Source organism: Athene noctua, chromosome 4, assembly GCF_965140245.1.
Source record: "Athene noctua chromosome 4, bAthNoc1.hap1.1, whole genome shotgun sequence".
Taxonomy (NCBI): domain Eukaryota; kingdom Metazoa; phylum Chordata; class Aves; order Strigiformes; family Strigidae; genus Athene; species Athene noctua.
The window spans coordinates 3,580,930-3,603,532 of record NC_134040.1 but is presented as its reverse complement, the minus strand read 5'-3'; the positions used below and the strand labels follow the sequence as shown (position 1 = coordinate 3,603,532).

Here is a 22,603-nt window from a genome sequence, read left to right as displayed (position 1 = left end):
GCCGCATTTCCTGGGGTCCAGCTCAAGAACCTCCTGCTCGGTTTGTTTTATCCCGCCTCAACTCTGCCGGGCTACGTGAGACGGGCTGAAAAAAAAATATCCCCTTTTTCCTCCTCTCAGATCTCTCCACTCTGTCGCTGCCCGTCCCCCCCAAACTTGGGGGCTTAACGGGGGCTGCCCGGGTTGTGATCTCTGCAGAAATCCCGTGTGGAGGAAGCAGCTCCCACCCTGTCCTGCTGTCCCCTGTCCTGTCTCCTGTCCCCTCCTGCTGTTCCCTATCCTGTCCCATGTCCTGTCCCGTCCTGCTGTCCCCTGTCCTGTCCCCTGTCCCATCCCATCCTGGCCCCTGTCCTGTCCCCCCGTCCCTGCCCGGAGCAGAGGGCTGCTGCCCTCTAGTGCTGGCTGCACCCCCAGAGCTGGTGCTGGTCCCACCTGGAGATGTTCTGCTTCACCTTCTCCAGAAGGAAACGCACGGAGCCATCAGCTCTCCGGCTCATCTTCTGGAAGCTGCAGGCAGCCACGGCCGGGAAGAGCTCACCGGGTGAAGAGTCCCACTTGGTGGGACGCGTGTCTGGCCGAGCCACCGGCTGGATCTAGCACCGAGATGCACAAAACACCGTTATTTTTGTTCTTTCCACCCCTTTCTGGACAGACACCTCACCTTCACCACCAAACCAATGCAAATCATCCATACATTGAAGGCCAGAGGGCCTCGAGATCACCACCTCCCACCAAAGGAGTCTTTCATCAAACCCTAAAATGCTGCAATTTGCCCTAAAACGATGCTAACCCCCCCCCACCCTGGCTGGACATCCCAGTGCTGGGAGCCTGCTGCTGCCGCTGCTCACCAAACCAGGCTGCAAAAATAATCCAAAAAAATCCACCTTCTCCCAGCAGCACCGACCCAGGCCAGTGTCCGGATTTTAGTCAAACCCAGTTTCAAAGCCTTTTTTTAAGGAACCTTGTTAAAAAATTTATTAGCCTGGGGGCAACAGAGCATGGAGGAGGGATCCTCACTACCAGCAACACACAAATACTGAATTATTAATATTTTCCCCCCTCCATTGACATGCTTTGAAATGCAACTGATTTCTAGAGACTGGAACATGGGGGGAGTGAAGAGTTATCAAAGATTGCTGACAGTTATTTTTAATAAATTCCTAAAAAATCAACTGGGAGGACTTGTTTACACCCATTTCACCAGGATGCTTCTGATGCCTGTTCAGATCAAGGTTCAGCCCTTTGCTCTGTAGCTGGGGAGGAGACAAGAAGCAAACAAGAGTTTCGAGTATATAAAAATAACTGTAACGTTTTATTATAAGAAAAAAAAAATACAAAAAAAAATACACACAATACATCAGGGACTTTGGTGCTGGACATCAGACCACACAGGATCTACTCAAAATCCACAGAAAAAGGAGTTACACACACAAATGTGCAGGATAAACACCGGAGAACCCACAGGCTGCTGCTCCCAGGGACACCAGGAGAGCCCCAAGCTCAGGGACCAGTCTCCAGGGGTGCTGCGGGGGGGTTCCTCAGCTCCCCAGAGCTTCCCTCTGCCTAACAAAATCATTTCAAGATATTTCCTTCCTTCTGGCAGTCTTCAGCTCCCAAAGGCTACTGCTACTAAAAAAAAAAAAAATAATAATAAAATAACCTTTCTTGCGTGGATCCTTTCTTACAAGGATTCAGAGGGGGTTTATATATCCCCCACCCCATCCCAACATGGTTTGTGTGAAACCCCCAGGACTAAATAAATCTGATGAGCCCCCACCAGCCCAGTGCATGGCTGCGGCGTTACAGCAAGGAGCTGAGCAGGGCCTGGGCACAAGGACATTTCAAGAAGCCCAAGCGGGTTTCTGTTTCTTTTCCACGAGGCAAACCAGGGCCCGAGTTTTGACTGTGAAGGGAAGGGGTGACCTGGCAGCTAGTTATGTGATATGCATTACATTTTATAGGGTAGAGAAAGGGTTAAGTCAAGCCTAGAAAACCTACAATCAGCAATTGGCAAGTGGAGTTGGTTTTACTACACCTACTTGGGGGTATCTTTTGTGTGATTTCACAAGGAATTGGAAAGTAAATGCAATTTGCCCAGAGAAGCTGTGGCTGCCCCCTCCCTGGAAGGGTTCAAGGCCGGGTTGGACGGGGCTTTGGGCAACCTGGGCTAGTGGAAGGTGTCCTAGTCCAACCTCCTGCCAGGGACAAGGTGATCTCTGAAGGTTCCTTCCAACCCAAACCAGGCTGATTCTGTATTACCCTGCTCAAGCGCCTCACTTCTAACAGCACATTTCACCACAGGAGAAGCTCACACCTTCTCCTCTACAGCCAGCACACGGCAAAGGTTACCTTTCACCTGAACACTACGCTCTTATTCTCCCCCTATTTTTTCGTGGCTGCCAAAATACTGGATACATTCAGGAAGTTCCAGGCCCACAATGAACTGAAGTTTAGAAAATGCCTTGCTTTACGCTGGGGGCACTCACTCAGCGGAGCCGACAGGACAGGCTTTAAGAAATACCACGCAGGAGCTAAGCTAAAACAAGGAGTACGTCTTCTGAATTTGCAGTTCCATCGCTTTTCAGGCCCAAAAGAGAGGCAGGCGCTGTGCAATGAACCCAGCGAGCGGTGGAGCACCTTGGGGGTACTGGGATCTCGGGCTGCAGCACGGGGTAGAGCTGGACACCACGGGCTGTCCCACACCACAATCAGGCCTCAAAACGCACAGCAGGATCAGAGAGCTGAAAATCAACTTCTCTGAAAAGAAACGAAAACTTTAAAAGATGCATTTGAGTGGAGATGATGGGTGATAAACCCCAATGAGCATGAACTGAAGCCATTTGCCGCCCCTTGATTCCTGTGTTCAGTTCTGGGCCCCTCACTCCAAAAAGGCCATTGAATGACTCGAGCGTGGCCAGAGAAGGGCAACGGAGCTGGGGCAGGGTCTGGAGCACAGGTCTGCTGGGGAGCGGCTGGGGGAACTGGGGGGGTTCAGTCTGGAGCAGAGGAGGCTGAGGGGAGACCTCCTGGCCCTCTGCAACTCCCTGCCAGGAGGGGGCAGAGAGGGGGGATGAGTCTCTGGAGCCAAGGCCCCAGCGCCAGGCCCCGAGGGAATGGCCTCAAGCTGCCCAGGGCAGGGTCAGGCTGGCTCTGAGGAAGGATTTCTGTGCAGAAGGGGCTGTTGGGCGTTGGAATGGGCTGCCCAGGGCAGGGGGGAGTCCCCGGGATCCCTGGAGGGGTTGAAGAGTCGGGCTGAGCCAGCGCTGAGGGATCTGGGGGAGTTGGGAACGGTCAGGGGGAGGGTCATGGTTGGGCTGGAGGAGCTGCAAGGGCTTTTCCAACCCAGAGGATTCTGCACACTTGCACTGCACAAAAATCTGCAGCCACTAGGCCCAGGCAAGCTGCGGAGCTGGAAAGTCAGAGCACTGCAGGCACCGCTCCAGAGCAGCGTCGCCGTTGAGTTTGTCACCCTGGGAAGGGACAAGCAGCTCGTCAGCAGAGCAGATTTTTCACCCTCCCTGAGCAGAGCACAGTTACACTGAAATACCCAATGCCAGCAGCACGGCCGAGAGAACACCCACCCCCTAACAATCTTCATTTCCTAAAGCCAGTTCTGAGTCTGGGAAGGATTTCTGCAAAGCAGAGACGTGAGGAAGGAAGGTCAGATCACAAACCCTGTGCGTGCTGCTTTTTTTTTTTTTTTTTAAAGTGCTGTCTGCTACCAGAATCCCTCGTCTGCAGAGAGCGTTTCCTCAGCGCGCCGCCAGCCCTTGCCCAATCCACATCCTGCCTGTGCAGTATCTTGGGGGTTCCCAACTGCAGCACCCCAGTTTGGGGGCTGTATGCAAGGCAGCATGCAGAGAAAGCAGAGGAGAGTACAGCATGTGTGGATGGAGAGCTTTCCCCTGGAAACTACAGGAGTTTAGCAATTAATAAACATCAAACAGAACGTTACAGAGAAGAAACCAAGTGTATGACTGAAAAAAAACCAATCTTTGGTATAGTTATATGCAGCCAAAATTTACAACAGAGAGAAAGAAAAGAACAACATGTTATTTCATCCTCAAATTTGCTTTTAGCAGAGCTCAAGGTCAGAGGCTGAGGCGCTCCCAAGGGCACACGCTGCCGTGGTCTGTACGAAGCGTTGCAGGTTGACATCAGAATCAACCCCAGACACGGGATTTGTGCCTTACCTCGTGTCTCTGGTATACACAGACAACAGGAATAAAGCCTTACTGACAGCACAACGGTGTTTGCCAGGCCACTGTATGGGTCAGAGGAGACAGAAGTGGGCTGCGTGGTTTCTACACACTGGGGCTACGACGCTCCTTCCCCTTTACAGACAATTTAAAGCATAATGCGAGCGCGATGCCTTTCGTTTGCGGAACAGAAAACGCTGCAGCTGAACTTTATAAACTCTGAACTGGGTAGACATTCAGCACTCAAAGGAATCTTCCTTTCCTCTTCTGATTAGGTCACCCACAGACAGTGAATGGATGCTTTAAAGCAAAACGCGGGCCCAGAGACCCAGGAAGTGCCCCAATTTCGCAGGTCCGACGTACAGGAACTGCACGGAGTCAGGCTGAATCCAGGAGTTCCAGAAGAGCACCGACTGCACCAAAATAACCCTGAAGAGCAGACAGGAATATCTATTAAAAACTGCAACACGCTCACGGCGCACCCACCTGACACAGGAACAATAATATTACACGTACGGTGCAATTTTAACAGCTTAGTAAGGACAGTGGAAAGAAATAACTATAGGTTCTTACCATAATCTCTGTATTGGAAAGCAGAGTGGCAAAGAACCATCTATACTGTCAACAGTCTTAAAAGAAAGTTCACAAGATGAAATTGGGAGTAAATAATTCTGATATTAGCAAATATAAATGTTTTTTTCTGACCCTACACTGGGCACTGCAGTAACTGTGGCTGTAGGATCCTACTGCACAACCTGTATCACCAACAGCTACGGACTCCACATGGCTGTTTCCAGAGCACTCACAGAATTTGCACTCTGCCACAAGGCAAAATAAATTGAAAAAGTAATTTCACCTCGTGTTCCAAGAAAAGGGCTTTTAACTGTCCCTTCGACCAGTAGTCCAAAGCATATGCCAGAAGCCTCATTGAGATTGTATTGATCCGAAGGAAATTGCCAACGAACACCACTCGATTAATGTTCTGAAAGTATTAAGGGGAAAAAAAAAAAAGGAACATTAAGGCTAAATTCCATTTTCTGCTTGCAACAACGAAAACCCCACCTTAGAGCAAGAAGAGAAAAGTTATAGTGCCGTTAAAAACGTCACATGCAGCTTTTCAAATACATTTTCCAGTAATAATTGATGAAAAACAATCAGTTGACGGAAACCATCAGTCGACACTAAAGCAACCAGATCCAGAGAAATTGCATCACCCCCAATGGCTGTTCCCAGGAGCTACAGAGCGTAACTGCCTCGGGGAATGGGGATGGGAACTGCAGAGGGAGGAGTTATAACGCGTTTGCAGCATTCTGAATTTAGAATTTTAAAACTGGACCCGGAAGAGCTGATCTGCAGAGACAACACCGAGTTGGCTTGGGATCTGGCAGCAACAAGGGAGGGTTCAAAAGAGCAAGGTGAGATCAGAAAGGGTACACTGAGATGGTCAGGAATAGCCCCGGGAGGGGCCAGAGACTACACTGAGAGACAAAAAACAACCCAACTGTTGGGGCCGCCCCTCGGGGAGTGGGTTCAGTTTTGGGCCCCTCACCCCAAAAAGGCCATTGAATGACTCGAGCGTGGCCAGAGAAGGGCAACGGAGCTGGGGCAGGGTCTGGAGCACAGGTCTGCTGGGGAGCGGCTGGGGGAACTGGGGGGGTTCAGTCTGGAGCAGAGGAGGCTGAGGGGAGACCTCCTGGCCCTCTGCAACTCCCTGCCAGGAGGCTGAAGCAAGGTGGAGGTCAGTCTCTTCTCCCAGGTGACAAGTGATAGGACAAGAGGAAACGGCCTCAAGTTGCACCAGGGGAGGTTTAGGTTGGATATTAGGGAAAATTTCTTCACCGAAAGGTTTGTCAAGCACTGGAAGATGCTGCCCAGGGAAGCAGTGGAGTCACCAACCCTGGGGGTATTTAAAAGACGTGTAGATGTGGCACTGGGGGAAATGGTTTAGCGGTGGCCTGGGCAGCGCTGGGTTAAGGTTGGACTTGATCTTAAAGGTCCTTTCTAACCTAAATGATTCTGTGATTCTATGAACTAGTGACTGCTGAAAGTATTGGGCAGGATCTTCAGAACATTATAAAAATCCCCAGTTCTGTCTAAAAGCAGTCCCAGCCAGGTCATTTTAAGACGAGCTCTTTTTCAGACTCTTTCACACTACCCAGAAATGCACAGGTCTAACTACAGCCTTTCTAGCTTAGCAATTTGAACAGAACTGCTGACTTTTTGCTATGAGATCCTTATACTGGCCAGAAGCAGTGATCTTCAAGTGCCATCTCCTCTCTCTCCCCCCAACTCCGGCCTTTAACTCATCATTCAAAAGCCTGAATGGCTCTCTACTGTTAATCTGAAAAAAGTAAAATAAATAAATTTAGAAACCCATAACCTACACCAATTCTGAAAGAGAGGAAAAGTCTAACCAAGTAGTGATATTCTGGATTTAAATCAGACTTCCAAAGTTTTCAATCCTAAAATTGTTCTTCTGTGGCAAGTGATGAACTCTGATGCTTTCTTGTTCTCCAGCAAGAAAGTAATTTTCATTCCCTCCTTTTACTGAGGAATCAGGATCGAGTCCTATCCATGCCTTCACTCACATCCTACGGATTTTAATTCTGTCCCCACATTCATTAATGCCTTCCCCCAACTATCTGGCAGCCTCTCTGCATTCAGCTGTGTACTCTAGTGAGGACCTGCAGATGAATTATGAGCAGGACTGTTTATAACACGTTTTGGTTTCAGCAGTAAATGAAGGTAAATGGTGAGCAACAGGAGCCAGGAGGATGCTTCGCCCCGTCAGCTCACCCCAAGGGAACAGGCTCGGGATGGAGTGGAGAGCACGTCTCTGCTCTTTCATAGCCCTGTACAATGCTGCTTGACATGAATGCAACAAGGCAGCACTGTAAAGAAGCTGAAAGCACAAAGATACAGGAACAGCCGTGGAAATGGTGGGGCTTGACCAAGAAATCGAGAACAACCCATAAAACCCACGCAGGAAAGGTGTGCAGCCTCTACACCCCTCCAGCCCACCTCTCCTTCTCACTCAGCGGTCCCAAGGGTTGTTTATCACCCACTGAGTGCTCATCAAACCACCTCAGACAAACTATTTAACTCCTGACCAAGCAAACGATCTAACAGGACCCACTGCCAACCCCTAATCAGCAACAATCTGACTCAAACCACCCAGGCGAGCAAGGAGAAAATTTACTGAAGAATCCAAAAGGAGCAGATTACAACTTACTGAACGTCCAAAAAGATGAGTAGGAACACTCATCTGCAGAAAGAGATACAACAGCACATGAGTGATGCTGCAGATACGAAGCAATAAAGCAGATTTCCCCTGAGTACCTCGTTAAGTGCACACATCCGTGCGATGGAGCCGATGTTATTAGTGATGGTTATTAAAGTTGCCTTTGCAAGGTCCTCTTTGCTGACAGATTCCCGCTTCTCCTTGCTCATCATGTTTCCGAAGCTGTAAAGACAGTTTTCAGGTTAAAGGTCCATTTGCATCAGAATTCCAGGAAAAGAAAAAAAACCAACGGAACTGCAAATTTAATCAACGTGACTCATCTTGAAGTATTTCTAACTTTAAAAAGCTTTGCCAGCAGTAATTTAGATCTGGTAAAATAGAACAGCAGAAGGAATGGTAGCTCTCTTAAGAGATGTAAATCCATTTTTTCACCCTGGCAGAATCTCTCATGAAAATAAAAATCAGTCAAGTCATTACCTGGACGCTACAGCCCAGCCCGGCAATCCGAATCGCTCATAGTCTCCTCCGTAAATGTCCCGCACCAGTTTGTCCACTTTGGTACTGTCTCCATGGGACGCCATCTCTAGGGCCTCTTCAAAGGTGGAGCAACCGGTAAGAAGGCAGCAGAGACCAAAAAAGGTTCCTCCTCCAAGGCTGCAACATAAACCAAAATGAGTCACCCGTCTTGCTTCTAAAGAGACAGAAAGAAAATGGCTCGTTCCACTGAAAGCTCTGATTACTCAGCCACACGTCTGAGTGAGCTCAGGTTGTCCCGTTCCTTCAGCTTCTTCTCTTTTCAGTGACAGCAATCTTGGAAGAGCAGCAGTTTTCTTTAAATCTGTTGCTTCCAAATAACTTACAGTCTGTAAGGAACTCCATGCCCTCACGGCCTTCTGCAGAGGGCGTTTCTAAATGAGAATTAATTTTCTTATTTTACAATATCCACCTTCTTCCCAGCACTCAGAGAAGCTGATGTTAAAATAAACCCTAGTCCTGAGGGGTTACCGGAGTATTAGAGCACAGCTATTCAAAACTTACAGGAAGAATAAGCCCAACACTGCTCCGTCCTGTTCACTTAGTCACTGTGTATAAATGTCATTAATGATGTATAATAAGAGTAAGATCTGTGCTGTGAAGTGTGGTTTGGTTTGGGTTTTTTTTTTGTTATTGCTAACTTTCAAGCAATCCTTAAAGCCACGGAGCTCTTTGGCTTTGCCTGGCAACAAGAGCCACATCTTCACGAAGGGGAGGTGCAGCAGTTCAGCAACTGTCTGGGGAATTACTGCCCTGCCGGCATCCCTTCCTCCAAAATAAGGGAACTTCTGGAAGTCAGGGTGCAAATCTCTGCTCCTAAGATTGACACCAACAGTTGCTAACATGATCATTAGGAGCATACCTGGGATAATCCCAAACTATGGGATCCCTCTGATGGCAAATAAAACACTTTAATTCCTGAAGCAACCGAAAAAACAGCTTCTAAAGAGACTGGTTGCAGTAAATAGACCAAAACATGAAATTCAGATTCTTCCCTTCCAAGAGGGATCTTTGCTGGCAGAGATAAGGGACTGCAGTAAAAGCAGCAGCTCAGTCATACAACTCACCACCTTTACTGCAGCTTGTCCCTGAAAATGTCATCCACAATGCAGAAATAAAATCCAGACTCTAAAATAAAACCCAATTTACCCCCACACAGCACTCACCTGGTGCCCGTTACCCGTTTATAGTTTTCTTTTGAATACACAGCCAAAATGCTGACCCCTGAGCCAATGTTCACCAAAAGGAGAGGATACGGATTCTCCAAGTTGAATGGGAGCTTCTGACATCTTTCAGCATCCGTCGGGTTTTCAAAATAGTAGCACTCTGAATGTCCATTGAATCCCACTGAATCAATGTACAAAACTCCTTTAATAAGGCAATCGAGTTCATCTAGCTTACAAAGCTGAAGGTCACCCATCTGGCAGGGGAAAAAAAAAAAAAAAAAAAAAAAAAATATTCAAGAAGTAGCTAAGGATCCGAAGTGTTTATGCTCGGGGCTAGAAAAATGCATTCACTGCCAACTAAATTCAGCTATCTCCAGCACTCCTGCAGTGGCTGAGAAAGAAGTACAGATCACAGGAGGGCTCCATCTTCCTCCATGCACAGGGACTAACCACCCCAGCCCTCAAGTGTGCAGACATGAAAGAGGGGGGAAACGAACAACCGGATCCACAGACGGACACCGGGAGAATCCCAGCTACTTCCAAGGGCCTGATTTAGGCCCTGATTCTGAGGGACTAGACTGAAAAGCAAGGGAAAATGAGAAGGAACTGAACTGTGTGACAAAAAAAAAATAAAAATCCCCCCAAACCCATCCCAAAAAACAGCAAAAAAGGGAGTTATGAAATTGTTTCCCCTTGTGTTACCTCGACTGCACAAAAAGCCTCATTATTTGGTGCGTTTTTTCAAGCCCTGGTTAAACAAAGTATTTATCACACATTTTTGACCTACGAACAAGAGTCAAATTTATCATGAAGCCACACGATGATGTCAAATCCCAACTACTAACCTCCCTTCAGTTAAACTCACCACCAAGTCTGACCGAACCTCAATCAGTTCATGCACATGTGTGTTGGAAATGAAACCACGTGAGCAAAGGAACAATAAAACAAATGTTAAGCATGTGAAAGACAGCAATGAGTAAAAAAACCCACGACACTGAGATCAGTATAATCAGAGATTAATAAGACAGAGTCATGTAAGAGCACACGCCATGGAAGTGAGTGAGTGATTTTAGAGGAATGTTACATGCACTTTCAGACAGAAAGGAGCCTAATTTGGAGATGTGAACTTGACTCCACATGCTGTTTCCTGCACCAAGTTTAATTTGAGTTAGGTACACTTTTCCAAAGCTAAAGATTCAGAGAAGTTTTAGATCTGCAGAGAAAGTGTTCTAGTTTTACGCTCTAAGAAAATTTCACTACCAGATCCTAATCATATAGAAGCCAAAAATGCATACTGTGCGAAAGTCCTGCTCAAATTTGTACGCTCCACCTCCCGTGGCACATAAGGTAGTATGGAGGCTTGAGAAGTGTTTTTCGCTTCCCATTTGAATAAAAGCAGGCATGTCATGAGTAGGAAAGCGTATAAAGTGCAGATTGCCTTTACGTCCACACAGGGTAAGGTCCTTTAGTTCAAGGTGCACATCCCGAATGCCTGTAGATCCATAGGCTACATTTGATGTCAGGTATTTGCGGATGCTTTTGAGATTTTCCACTTCCTCCTCCTCTTCTTCAGCGGTGATGTCCTTTGGTTCAAAATAAACAAGTTTGACCAAGGTCCCTCCAATATCCAAGCCAAACCAAGGAAAGACTAAAGAAAGGAGAAAAAAAAAAAAAAAAAAAAAAGAGAGAAAAAAAAGAAAGAAAGGGGGTATGATACTGTGATACCACCAGTGAAATTGTTATAAACCAAATTAATTCATGCAGTTGCCTAGGGACTGCAAAATGCAGGCCCATTTATCTGTTCATTTTCAAGCGGAAAACAACGAAGGAAATTCTAGCAGTCAGGTCTGTCTTTGACAAGTGTGGCTGAGACTCCTCTGTACGTGAGCACAAAGCTCCCTTTTGAGATACCTCGTGCTGAGGAGCTCCCAACATCTGCGATGCCATGCTCAGGATGCTCCAACCACCACCCCACAGCACTGGAGATGCACACAGCGACAGTGTCCGTACACCCGCTAGATACTGCTGCAATTTTAATCTCCAGCTATTTCTTTTATAAAGTTCTGACCCAGAGCCAGAGCTAAGGATAATACCAGTGCTTTTACATCAAAGGGATGTACAAACGTTAACTAATTACAACACATAACTGAGGTAGACAAGTAACCTAAGATGCCCCAGGGAGACAAAAACAAATGTCTAATTGGATTATTTTATTAGGCAAATTCCCCCATGGTACAAAATATGCATTAGTGTCAGGCCCAGCAACATTTACAGCTGTATTAGATAATGAGCTTCTTGGAAAAGATCAAGAGAAAACCCTGATCAGATGGAATCTGCGATTAGAGCTGAGAACTGGAACAGATTAATATTACTATTAATGAGCTAAAGGATAGGCTAGAGCTAACAAGATGCACCGACTCCAGAGCAAAGACAAAAATGTAGCCACATGTTATGGCTCATGGCAGCAGGATTAAACCCTTACATTTTTTTCCAAAAGGAAAAAAAAAAAAAAAAGGAATGTTCAGAAAATAACGCTGAATGCAGCACAGATATTACTGACATTCCCCTGGAAAGAAGAATCTCAGGTTTCAGTAAAATTCGCACGTCAGACACAGGCATGATAACATGCTACTTTTATTCTTGCAAAATATGTTTGCTTATCTGCAGATAAGCATGAAACACCAAGAGGGCCTCGTGCCTACTGCCAATGGAACGGTGCTCGAGCTGCAGAGCACTAAACCCTCAGAGAGCAATACCCACATACCCAGAGGCAGCACTTCAGGAAGCTGAACAGCAAAGAAAACAACTCAGGGGCAGCACGGGGAACTCGCTCCCAAAGAAAACGATCTTTGAAAAGCCACAAAGCCAACAGGCAAGAACATGTTTGAAGGTGATGTATCCCTTCCTCGGCGGGTTAACGTGGTTGCTGTGCAGAGCAGAGGTAAAAACAGGTCCTTTTGGAGCATCACAGTTCCCCACGTTATTCTTAAACCATTGAGTTATTTTTATATATTTACATAAAGGCCACCCCCAACCATCACCAAAAGAAATCTTGACAGAAGATGCAAATTCTATTTTAGGAGGCACATCCAAATCCCAATCACCCTCTATTTCTAATTCATCTACTTCAAACAAGAGCAGACATAAAAATAACTGTTGATGAATGAGAGAGAGAAAAAAAACCTAAATCATGGTCCAAAAGAGCGAGAAAGCAGGAGCAGCCCAAGGACTTTTTTCAGGACAATTTCTCCTTCTGTACTCCAGAATTCAGAATTACAAACTCAATCAGCATTTCAGGATGGAAAGTCTACCCAACGCTTTACTTGGAGAAAAGTTCTGTGTATGTTTCTTATTTCAAACCCCCGCTCAGGAAAACCTGACTATAGCTAAATTAAACAGTGAAGTTCCTTCTCAAGACATTGGCTGCCTGGGTCTCATCATGTAATGTCGGGAGAACCTTATTCCCAGAGACACCAGAGCAGGAGGAGCACCCTCATGGAAAGGGGAACCCAAGGCCCCAGAATACAAGCGAAGAGAAAGACAGTACAAACTCCAGGATTTCAGTACCCCCAGAACAAAGGGCCTTGTTGTGAAGGATTGTGGCAACAGCAGCTGGGCTGGCAACCAGAAGTGACCAAGACCATGACCACTTCAAGAGGGAGATGGCTACCCTACTTCTGCACGGGCAGACAACCAAGCATCTATCTGCCTGTTCACTCACCTTCCTGACTCCTTAAGCCCAAGTTCACAAGCCCCCTAATGCCATATTAAAGCCACCTCTAATATGGCACATACATCCATAAGTCAGCAGTCCCCATATAGATGGTGGAATAGGACAAACACCCCCAGAGTGGTTTGTCTTTCTTTGAAGCAAAGCCCTAGATTTAACAACTACCACAGAAAAATGCTTTGAAGAAGGATCACGGCGTGCTATTGAGAGAAGCAACAGAAATACCATCAGTCACACAGGTAAAAATAGGGCATTGGCAGCCAAACCAGAGCCTTCTGCTGCTGCTCCAGTCCCTCCAGTGACTGGAACTGGTAAACACCGCCCTATTTAAATAGTCAGTTCATGTTTAGGATCACTAAAACCAGTTTCCCAATGTCCACTGTGCTTTTCAATACTGCTTAAACTCTGCTGGAAAACTAAGAAGCTCCACCCAAGCAAAGAAATGGGAAGAGGCTTCTCACATTACTCAGCCAAGTCTTCTCCTGCCTGTTGTGGTCACTGACATCCCGGACTCCCTTTTCATTAATTTCCCACTCTTAAAACCACGCAGCTCTTTTGTCATCTCTGCTCTGATGAAGGGATCAGTTCCAGAAAGCTCCTCTCGCTGCTGGGAAACCTCCTTTTGATTTCTGGAATATATTTCTTCCTGTTAGGACATGCAAATTTTTTTCTGCATTATGAAACCTGATTTTTTAAAAAAAAAAAAAAAAAAGCATTCCCACCCTCAGATTCAGAGAGAGCAATCCTCTCTTGTCATGGTTTAAGTCCAGCTGGCAGCTCAGCCCCACCCGCCGCTCGCTCACTCCCCATCCCCGGTGGGATGAGGGAGAGAATCGGAAGAATAAAAGTGAGAAAAGTCGTGGGTTGAGATAAAGACAGCTTAATAGGGAAAGCAAAAGTGGCGCACGCAAGCAAAGCAAACCAAGGAATTCATTCCTCACTTCCCATCAGCAGGCAGGGTTCAGCCATCTCCAGGAAAGCCGGGCTCCATCACGTGTAACGGTGACTTGGGCAGACAAACGCCATCACTCTGGATGTCCCCCCATTCCTCCTTCTTCCCCCAGGTTTATGTGCTGAGCGTGATGCCATATGGGCTGGGGTACCCCTTGGGTCAGTTGGGGTCACCTGTCCCAGCTGTGTCCCCCTCAATTCTTTGTGCCCCCCAGACTCCTCACTGGTGGAGTGAGAGGCAGAAAAGGCCTTGACTCTGTGCAAGCCCTGCTCAGCAGGGACAAAACCATCCCCGTGTTATCAACCCTGCTCAGCACAAATCCAAAACAGAGCCTGTACCAGACACTGTGAAGAAAATTAATTCTATTCCAGACAAAACACCAGAAAAATCTCCCCAACCTCACTTTGCCAGGCTACACAAGGGTAAAACCAGAGAGAGCACAGGGTGGGGTCCTGGGGCTGCCCTCCTCAGGGTGCAGCAGAAGAGCATCCAAAAACCAAGGCACGGTGCCCCGCTGAAGCCACGTAACTGAAAACACCATACGGGCTCCTTCATCACAAGGTAATGGGCTTCCACTTCAGAGCTGACCCTCAGCTGGTGGTACACTCATTTGCTCAGCAGAATAACACTAGCTCGTTTTAAAGCTGGCTGGGAAGTTCACACACCAAACCCCCACATTAAGCAACATAAATTTCCTGGATTTTAGGGCACGAGAATCACCAACTTGGTCTATCAGTTTAGGAAGCTTCCCTAATCACAAGAAAGTAATATAGCAGCTCCCTAGAAACTTCATCCCAGCTCACTCTCGGTGCCCTCAAGAGCATCAATCTTTTAATATATATAGAATTACTTTTTATTCAGGTATTACAGAATCCCAGAATCGTCTCCGTTGGAAAAGCCCTTGCAGCTCCTCCAGCCCAACCATGACCCTCCCCCTGACCGTTCCCAACTCCCCCAGATCCCTCAGCGCTGGCTCAGCCCGACTCTTCAACCCCTCCAGGGATCCCGGGGACTCCCCCCTGCCCTGAGCAGCCCATTCCAACGCCCAACAGCCCCTTCTGCACAGAAATCCTTCCTCAGAGCCAGCCTGACCCTGCCCTGGGCAGCTTGAGGCCATTCCCTCGGGGCCTGGCGCTGGGGCCTTGGCTCCAGAGACTCATCCCCCCTCTCTGCCCCCTCCTGGCAGGGAGTTGCAGAGGGCCAGGAGGTCTCCCCTCAGCCTCCTCTGCTCCAGACTGAACCCCCCCAGTTCCCCCAGCCGCTCCCCAGCAGACCTGTGCTCCAGACCCTGCCCCAGCTCCGTTGCCCTTCTCTGGCCACGCTCGAGTCATTCAATGGCCTTTGTGGGGTGAGGGGCCCAAAACTGAACCCACTCCCCGAGGGGCGGCCTCCCCAGTGCCGAGCCCAGGGCTCAGATCCCTTCCCTGTCCCTGCTGGCCACGCCAGTGCTGACACAAGCCAGGATGCCACTGGCCTCCTTGGCCCCCTGGGCACACTATCAATCCCCCCAGTCCCTCTCTGACCGGCAGCTCTCCAGCCACTCCTCCCCAAGCCTGTAGCCCTGCTGGGGGTTGTTGTGGCCCAAGGGCAGCCCCCGGCATTTGCCCTCAGTGAAACTCACACATTTGCAGTGTTGTTAAAGTTGCCACTGAACTAGCAGAACATTAAGCGTGGGGATTAAACCACACCAGTTATCCACTGTCTGGCACACCAGTGGCTAATGGTGAAACAGGAATGATGCCTGCAGAGCTGGGTGTAAACTGCAGGCAGGTTGGGCTCAGCCCCAAAAAGAGCATCCAACCCCCCGTGCAGGGACACAGCCTCAGACCAGAGCTGGCTTTGCACGTTGGTGAGGCACCAGCTGCAGAAAGCCTCTGCAGGGAGCAGCTGGCGTCCTCCATCTGCCGACAGCTCGGCTATACCTTCAGTAAGTCACCAGGGATAAATTCTAAAAGATAGCCTATTAAGGTAATTAACTTAAAGCAAATGATTCTTAATTATGGATCTGTCGCTATATACATCCCAGCCACAGGTTAAGAATCCAAGGAAGAAGCTAGCTCAAAATTAAGTACTTCTTTACTGTAACATAAAGGATTTTCTATGCAGTAAAACCTGCACAGAACACGCAAATAATCTGGGGCAGGGACAAAACTTCCCCTATAAACCCATTTTTTTAGTAAGGGGGTGTGGCACACAAACAAGAGAAGGAAATTATTTCAACAACACATAGAGATGTGGGGTTTTTTTCCTTCCACTGACAGGAAATCAGCCAACACGAACATGCAGGGCAACAGCAGCTCTTCCCTATCTGAGAACTAGAAAAATCCACGCCTTGAAAGGGAGGAAGGAGGAAGCTCTCCTGGATAAACGCCACCACCATCTGCTACCGAGATTTCTCTTTGAAACACTGAATTTTTCCCAGCATCGACAGTGCAGTTGAAAGCCATCCAAAGATCTCTCCCTTTTAAGCCTCTGAAGCATTTTTTTCCAAGAGAGCTGCTGCAGAAGGCAGCAGACCTAGAGCAGGGTGAGGATGGGTGGCATCCAGGAGCCTTTGGGCAGCCCCAAGGCTGGTTCTTCTCAGTCACAAGGTTTTGCTGAAATAACCAGCGCAAGGAGATGCCAGTTTTAACGGCCAAGGCAGAAACTACAAATGCTGCATCTCTTCACCACCTCGCCGGTGCTACCTGGAGCCCTCGGGAGAGGGCCCAGGTTTCTCCTTCCCAAACACTCACCAGCCAGAGAGAACAAGGGGAGGGCAAGAGACCCGTAGGCAGAGCACAAGAGGAGTGTGGTGGTGTGGACCTCTGGGCCCTCCTCCCACCCAGCACCTTCTGGGAAGTGTTTAGTCTCTCCCTGGGTATTTGGACATTTACAAGAAAGGCAGGAAATCCTCTTCTCAAAGCCAAGGCTGCTCTCCATTCAAAACCTTCTACGGTCTTTTTCCTTAAAGAAATTCTCTATATGACTTTGTTAGCACCATGACAGCCACTAACCCCACTCTCAAACATTGTGTAAGACAAAAAAAAGCCCCACCAACAGCCTTCAGTGTGAAAATTAGCAGGCATACAGAGAAGGTGCCTTCAAGAACTCGTAGGACCAACTAAGCTCAACGATGAGCCTTATTTTCATTTGCCTCCTAATGCAACACACTGCAACAGCAGTTATAAAGTACCTTAAAGCAATTTTTTCTAAGAAAAAAACCCATCTTTTGGCCTGACAAAGTATTGTTTTCCCTTAGAACAGCCACTTTTAAGAAGCAGCTTTATACATACACACAATGTACATGCAGCTCTTTGTCTTAAAAATAAACCTTCTTCTAATGGGCAGATCTATGGATACGTGACAACAAACAAAAGGCCAGTCTGCAAACAAAGTTAAAGGCTTACAGCTTGTACTAAATAACCTCATGCACAGAAAAGCTCAAGGATACTATGTGTTCCCACAGCAAGAGCTGCCACCCTCCCTTCATCTTCAAATCCCTTTTAGAGTTAGACTGTAAGTTCCTTGGGGCAAGAAAAATACAATGCCCTCATTTGTTATGCAAATTACTTTATAAAACTGGACTCTATATAAATTAAAAAAAAACCCTCAACAGACTTATTCTGAAAGCTGCAGAAATATCAAGATGAAAGAAGCGATATAATTAAAGATCTCCATGGTGGATTTTCTTCATGCAGCAAGCAGCTCAAGTTGTATTTCAGACTGATCCCTAAGTTATGAGCCAATTACACCAGAAGCTAAAAAGATTAGCCTGCAGAGAAGGAACAAGAACTGACGATCTAGTTGAGTGTATGACAGCATCTCTATGCTTACTCTAAAATATTCAGCATTATATTTTCATAGCATTATAACACGATGGAAATTTTACAGCTGGGGAAAAAAAAAAAAAAATCAGCAGCATTTAATGTAAAGTGACACTAAGGCTACATATTCTCTCATCTCTAAAAATAGGCTCTGCTAGAAATTCACATTTCATACACAGTTCCAAAACATGAAAAGGTATTTAAAAATCAAAGCTTGAATTCTGTACCGCAAAAGAGCTGCCAAAACAGTCTTTTATTTGTATCTCTACTTGGATACTGTGTATATTGAGAATTTAAAGCAACGTGTACACCAGGTCTTTGCGTGATTCTGACAGAAGATAATAAAACTTTAAAAAAAAAAAGGTATCGGTTGGAAGGACAACAGAATAGATGAGGATGTGCTTTTTTTAAAAAAAACAACAACACACGTGTGTTTTTGGAATTCCTGAATATTCTACAATACAAATATACTTTATGCAACTTACTTGCCCTCCCCTTTTGTCAAACAATAAACCATTATGGATGATACCTGGCAAAAGCATCAAAAAGAGCTTTTTTTTTTTTTCTTCAGAGAACTAACAAACAGGTTACAGAAAGGAGAAGCATACTTTGCTACCCAGGGAAATAACCTAAACTCACCTCTGACAAGGAAACCAGGTTTTCAGAAAGAAAAGCGGTGCAGCAGCACGGGAGAGCCGGGGGGAGTCGGGGAAAGGGGGAAGCTGATGAACTGAATCGCTGACCTATTTCTCTTATCATAAAGAAGATTCATTACAACAAAATATTCCCCTGCTCATTATGATTTGGTCATCACCAGTTTTATGCCTGGCACTTGACCCTACCCACAGCAAGCCCTTTGGTATCCCACAGTTATGCTGAAGTATTATGTGAGTATCCTTTACTCATCTGGGGTATCTCTAGTCCAGTTTTTAAGTGCAGATTTCAGTAATGGTCCTGATAATTCCTTACCAGAAAGGAATTCTTCTGCATTGCCTCTGGAGCCGCTAAAACTTTTTCTGTATTATCATTTCTGCCTGTTCTAATAATCCTGTCAAGCTCCCCTTCACACCCCACCAATACAATACTCCAAAGCAGCTAGGAACTTCAACAGATCTCTGCTTCGCAGCATTTTCAGGGTCTCTTCTCACTCTCTTCCGAGAGCAACAGCGCCCTTGACTTCTCCTCTTTTTGCCTATGGCATATTGAAAATCACAGCATCTGCAGCAAAGCTCTTTAGTTCCTAAGAAGCGCACCAAGAAACATTTAATAGCCCGAGATACATGAAGGCATACAGCTCGAACGTTGTTTGTGCTGCTGGAGGTCAGGATTTTTCTGATATATCCAGTCTAATTCCCCTGGGTCTCAGATCTCCCCTCATCTCTGCAGTGAAACAGCCCCTGCTGCACGTTACCAGTACAGACAGATGACTGGGGAGGAAGAAAGATCAGGAGCTTGAACCGCAGCCCGCTGAAATCCTTTCATTCCTGGGGAAGCGGGGCTCATCTGCCAGGGCATCTGCCAGCACAGGCAGGCAAGACAAGCCTCAAGGTCACTGAGCTTGTTTGCCACATACCAGCAGCAGACAAGTGGGAGCTAAAGTAGGACATTTTTGATCAGACGCCCATTAAGCGGTTTGCTTTCATTTAGGCTCGCTTGAATCTTCCTTAAGGTGGGATTGAGCATTTTAACTTCAAAACGTAATTTACTCAGACATCAGACGTTGTCCCTATTAAGGGATGTAATTGCTTCAGCACATTTCTTCTAAATTACCACAAGAATCACTTAGGAAAGACAGGCTAAATTGCAATCCCATATCACCCCAGGTTGACCTTCCAGATTGGATCCAAATCCTGGACACCAGTTTTCCTAACTGCATCCCACACCAGCTTCTACATTTAACATTCCGGCAACAAACCAGAACCTCAACGGCCAACTTCAATCGACATTTTCCATAGAAGACACAGAAACTGCCCCCAAGCAAGGCAGGAAAGTATAATCATCTAATGCATAGCTCCATCTAAATCAACCCTAATTTTCATACCAGAGATCTACATTTCCCTACAGCTGGCTGCAACCTATTAACTAGTACGTCTCTAATTAACAACCCCACAGCTCCCATTGGTAAGTGTTGCTGTGATTTCCTTCAAACAACAGCCACATGAGTGGACTTTCACATACCAAGTTGGTTTTGCCGCATCTAAATCACAAGGATGCTCGCCACCACTGCTGTCATTACACCCCCCCTACTAAATATCTCTTTTATCCTATTAATTCTTGGGTAAGAACAAAACCCCACAATTACCTCAGTTATTTAACATTAACTTTACAACCATTTCCTGGTACAGGATCACTCCTGTAATCCAGCACGATCTGGAAATGAAAGGGAGAGGTGAAGGGAGAGGCTGACGCTACATGAGCACTGCTGAGCTGCAGTCCCTGAAATCAGTAACACAAGCAGCATCCAGTTCAGCAATGTCTTCAAAAATCTTTTGAGATATTATTCCTATTTTCACACTAAGGGCAAAAAGAGAAGCTCCTTCTTTTCCCGTTACCAAAAAAAAAAAAAAAGAGAAAGAACACTATTTAAAGCTTTACATGAATACAGTAACAATAACGTCGCAGCATTGCCAGGCAACAGACTGAGTCTTGCTACGAGATGCAGGACAATTCTGATACCGGTTATCAGCCTGGAGTCATTTAATGACATTCTTTTAATAGTTGCACAGGTAACAGGGAACTACATTGACGCTGTTCCATTTTCCAAGTACGGCAATTTCCTTCCAACAGGAAGGACTTTGGCACACGTAAAGAAATAATCACGCAGCTCCACTTCAAACATGGCTGAAGTAAGCCACCAGCCACCTGAACGGCAGCTCCTGCTGCTGCCAAAATGAAGGCTGCCATCCATTTTGCACCTAACTCACTCCACAGACCATTTCTGACGCAGCCTTTACAAAGGCGGTTCAGGGGACTGGCTTTTTCTGACATAACCCAGTTCGACCCACGCCCAGTCCATGTCAAACCTGTCAGGTTCCCCCCTCCCAAAATTTACACCGTTCTCTTTGCTCTCCGTTGCTTTTCTTCCACCAGTCACCAGCCCAACCACAGAGCCCTCACCCCACAGCTCTGACTGTGCACCCTGTCCTTCTGCCTCCTCTTCCTCACCCTCTGTGTCCTCACCAGTGACCTTACCAGTCCAAAGTCCCCCACTGGGTCACCTCAGCACCCGCCACAGCCCCAACCTCTCCATCCCGCCCCGCCACGCCTGGCACCACCCTGCCCTCAGTGTCCCAGAGCTGCTGTAGCTCAGCTTGTCCCCCCACTCCGCCCCAACCTGCCGAGGCCGTGTCACTGTCCTACCAACCCCCACCACGCTGTCCCCAAACTGGTCATACTGGGACCATCCCCCGCCCATTCCCCACCGCCGCCATTAAAGAGCGTCTGCCCCCCACCCCACCCTCCTGACCCCGCCCCTTCGCGGCCCCACCCACCGTAGCCCCGCCCACTCCCCCCCTCCCTTCATTACCATAAGCCCCACCCCTTCCCTCGCTGCCACATTTACGCTCCTCCCACGGCCCCGCCCCCCGCCGCAGACCCCACCGGCCGCTACCCCCCCCCCGCCCTCCCGCCGCACTCACGCGGCCGGTTCTTGCGGACCGAGTCCCGCCGCTGGCGACTGACGGAGCCGCCCCGTTCGCGGGGCTGCGGCCCGGCCGCGCTGTCAACGCCCGCCGCCCCGATGCTCCGCCGCCGCGGGGCTCCGGCGTCCGTTCCTCCCCGCCGTCGCGGTTTCTCCTCCGCGCCGCCACCGCCGCCGCCGCCGCCTCCATTTCGCAGCGGCTCCATCCGCAGCGCGGCCCGGCCCCATGGGCCGCCCGCCCCGCCGCGCCGCGCCGCGCTCCCCACAGCCGCCACCGCCGCAGCCACCGCCCCCAGCGCGCCTGCGCCAAACGGCCCCCCGCGCGGCGCGCGCGCCCCCGGCCCCGCGGCGGGGCGGGATAGGCCGTGAGGTGGTTGCCCAATCCGTGCCCTCGGCCGCACTGAGCGACAGGCGGCTTCGCCAATAGAAGGCTCGGATTGGAGGGGAAAGGGGCGCCAGGCCCTCCCCGCGGTCGGGCGCCGATAGTGACAAGCGCGGCTGTCCAATCGAATGAGGCGGCTCGGTACGGGGCGGGGATAAAGGAGCCCGCGGGGGCGGGTCGCTCTGCGGCAGCGCTGGCCTATGGCTTTCCTTTGAGAAGAGAATGACATGACAGCTGTCCAGTGATGTGAGGCAGATGGCAGGGCGGGGCGGGAGAAAGCAGGCTGATTGACAGCCCGGGTAACTATGGCAACGCGGAAGGGGGCCGAAGGGAAGACCGCAGTAGGCCCGGTTGGGCTGGGCCGTGCTGGGAGCTGCTTTGCATATGATTTGCATATGCAGATAGAGACGCCTCCCTCACCCCCTCGCCGTGGGGTGGCCCTGCGACCCCCTGGCCCCTCACCATCTCGGGTCTGCAACCCCCAGGCTCCGCCACGGCCCTCCCTCTGCGGCAGCCCCAGGCCGGCCTGGGGCCATTTAGGCCTGGGGCCTAAACCTCCTCGTTCCCACCTACGACTCGTCCCTTCCTCCAGCTCCTCCTTCATTCACCACGGCTGGGAAGCTCAAGGCTGTCACTGCTGATGCTGCCTGCGAGGACGCTTTGTCCCAAAGGCGGCCTTGAAAGTGCCATCTTCAGAAGCTGCCTCTGGGCCATGGTAACGGCACTAATGTAAAGTGAAACAGAGTCAGATGTTTCTGAGCTTGACGCATCCTGGAAGACAACTAGTAGGGCTCTAGCCTTGGGGGGAGCTAAGGTTTCCCTCCTACAGAGAAAGAGACAGACAGCAGAAAGAAGTTCTGTTCCTCTTCACAAGGCCTCAGAGATCAAGCTGGAGCCAAACCCCCTTTTTGAGTGAGGGCAGATGGAAAGACTCGAGTTCTCCAAAGATGTTG

The 22,603-nt window shown here is 48.4% G+C and overlaps 1 protein-coding gene across 2 annotated transcripts; it reads right to left on the bottom strand.

Annotated features, from left to right (window-relative positions):
• Positions 1-1,289: 1,289 nt before the first annotated feature.
• On the bottom strand, positions 1,290-21,553 carry PANK2 (pantothenate kinase 2). Of its 2 annotated transcripts, XM_074904280.1 has the most exons (7): positions 21,267-21,553; positions 10,436-10,788; positions 9,141-9,394; positions 7,918-8,094; positions 7,539-7,662; positions 5,056-5,181; positions 1,290-4,628 (listed from the first exon to the last, which is right to left on the bottom strand). In XM_074904280.1, the coding sequence occupies exons 1-7, from the start codon at positions 21,472-21,474 to the stop codon at positions 4,578-4,580; spliced, it is 1,293 nt and encodes a 430-aa protein (XP_074760381.1). In that variant the 5' UTR covers positions 21,475-21,553; the 3' UTR covers positions 1,290-4,577. The 2 variants fall into 2 exon arrangements, with proteins under 2 accessions (XP_074760381.1, XP_074760382.1); XM_074904281.1 differs by lacking the exon at positions 21,267-21,553 and having other exon boundaries at positions 10,579-10,691.
• Positions 21,554-22,603: the final 1,050 nt, after the last annotated feature.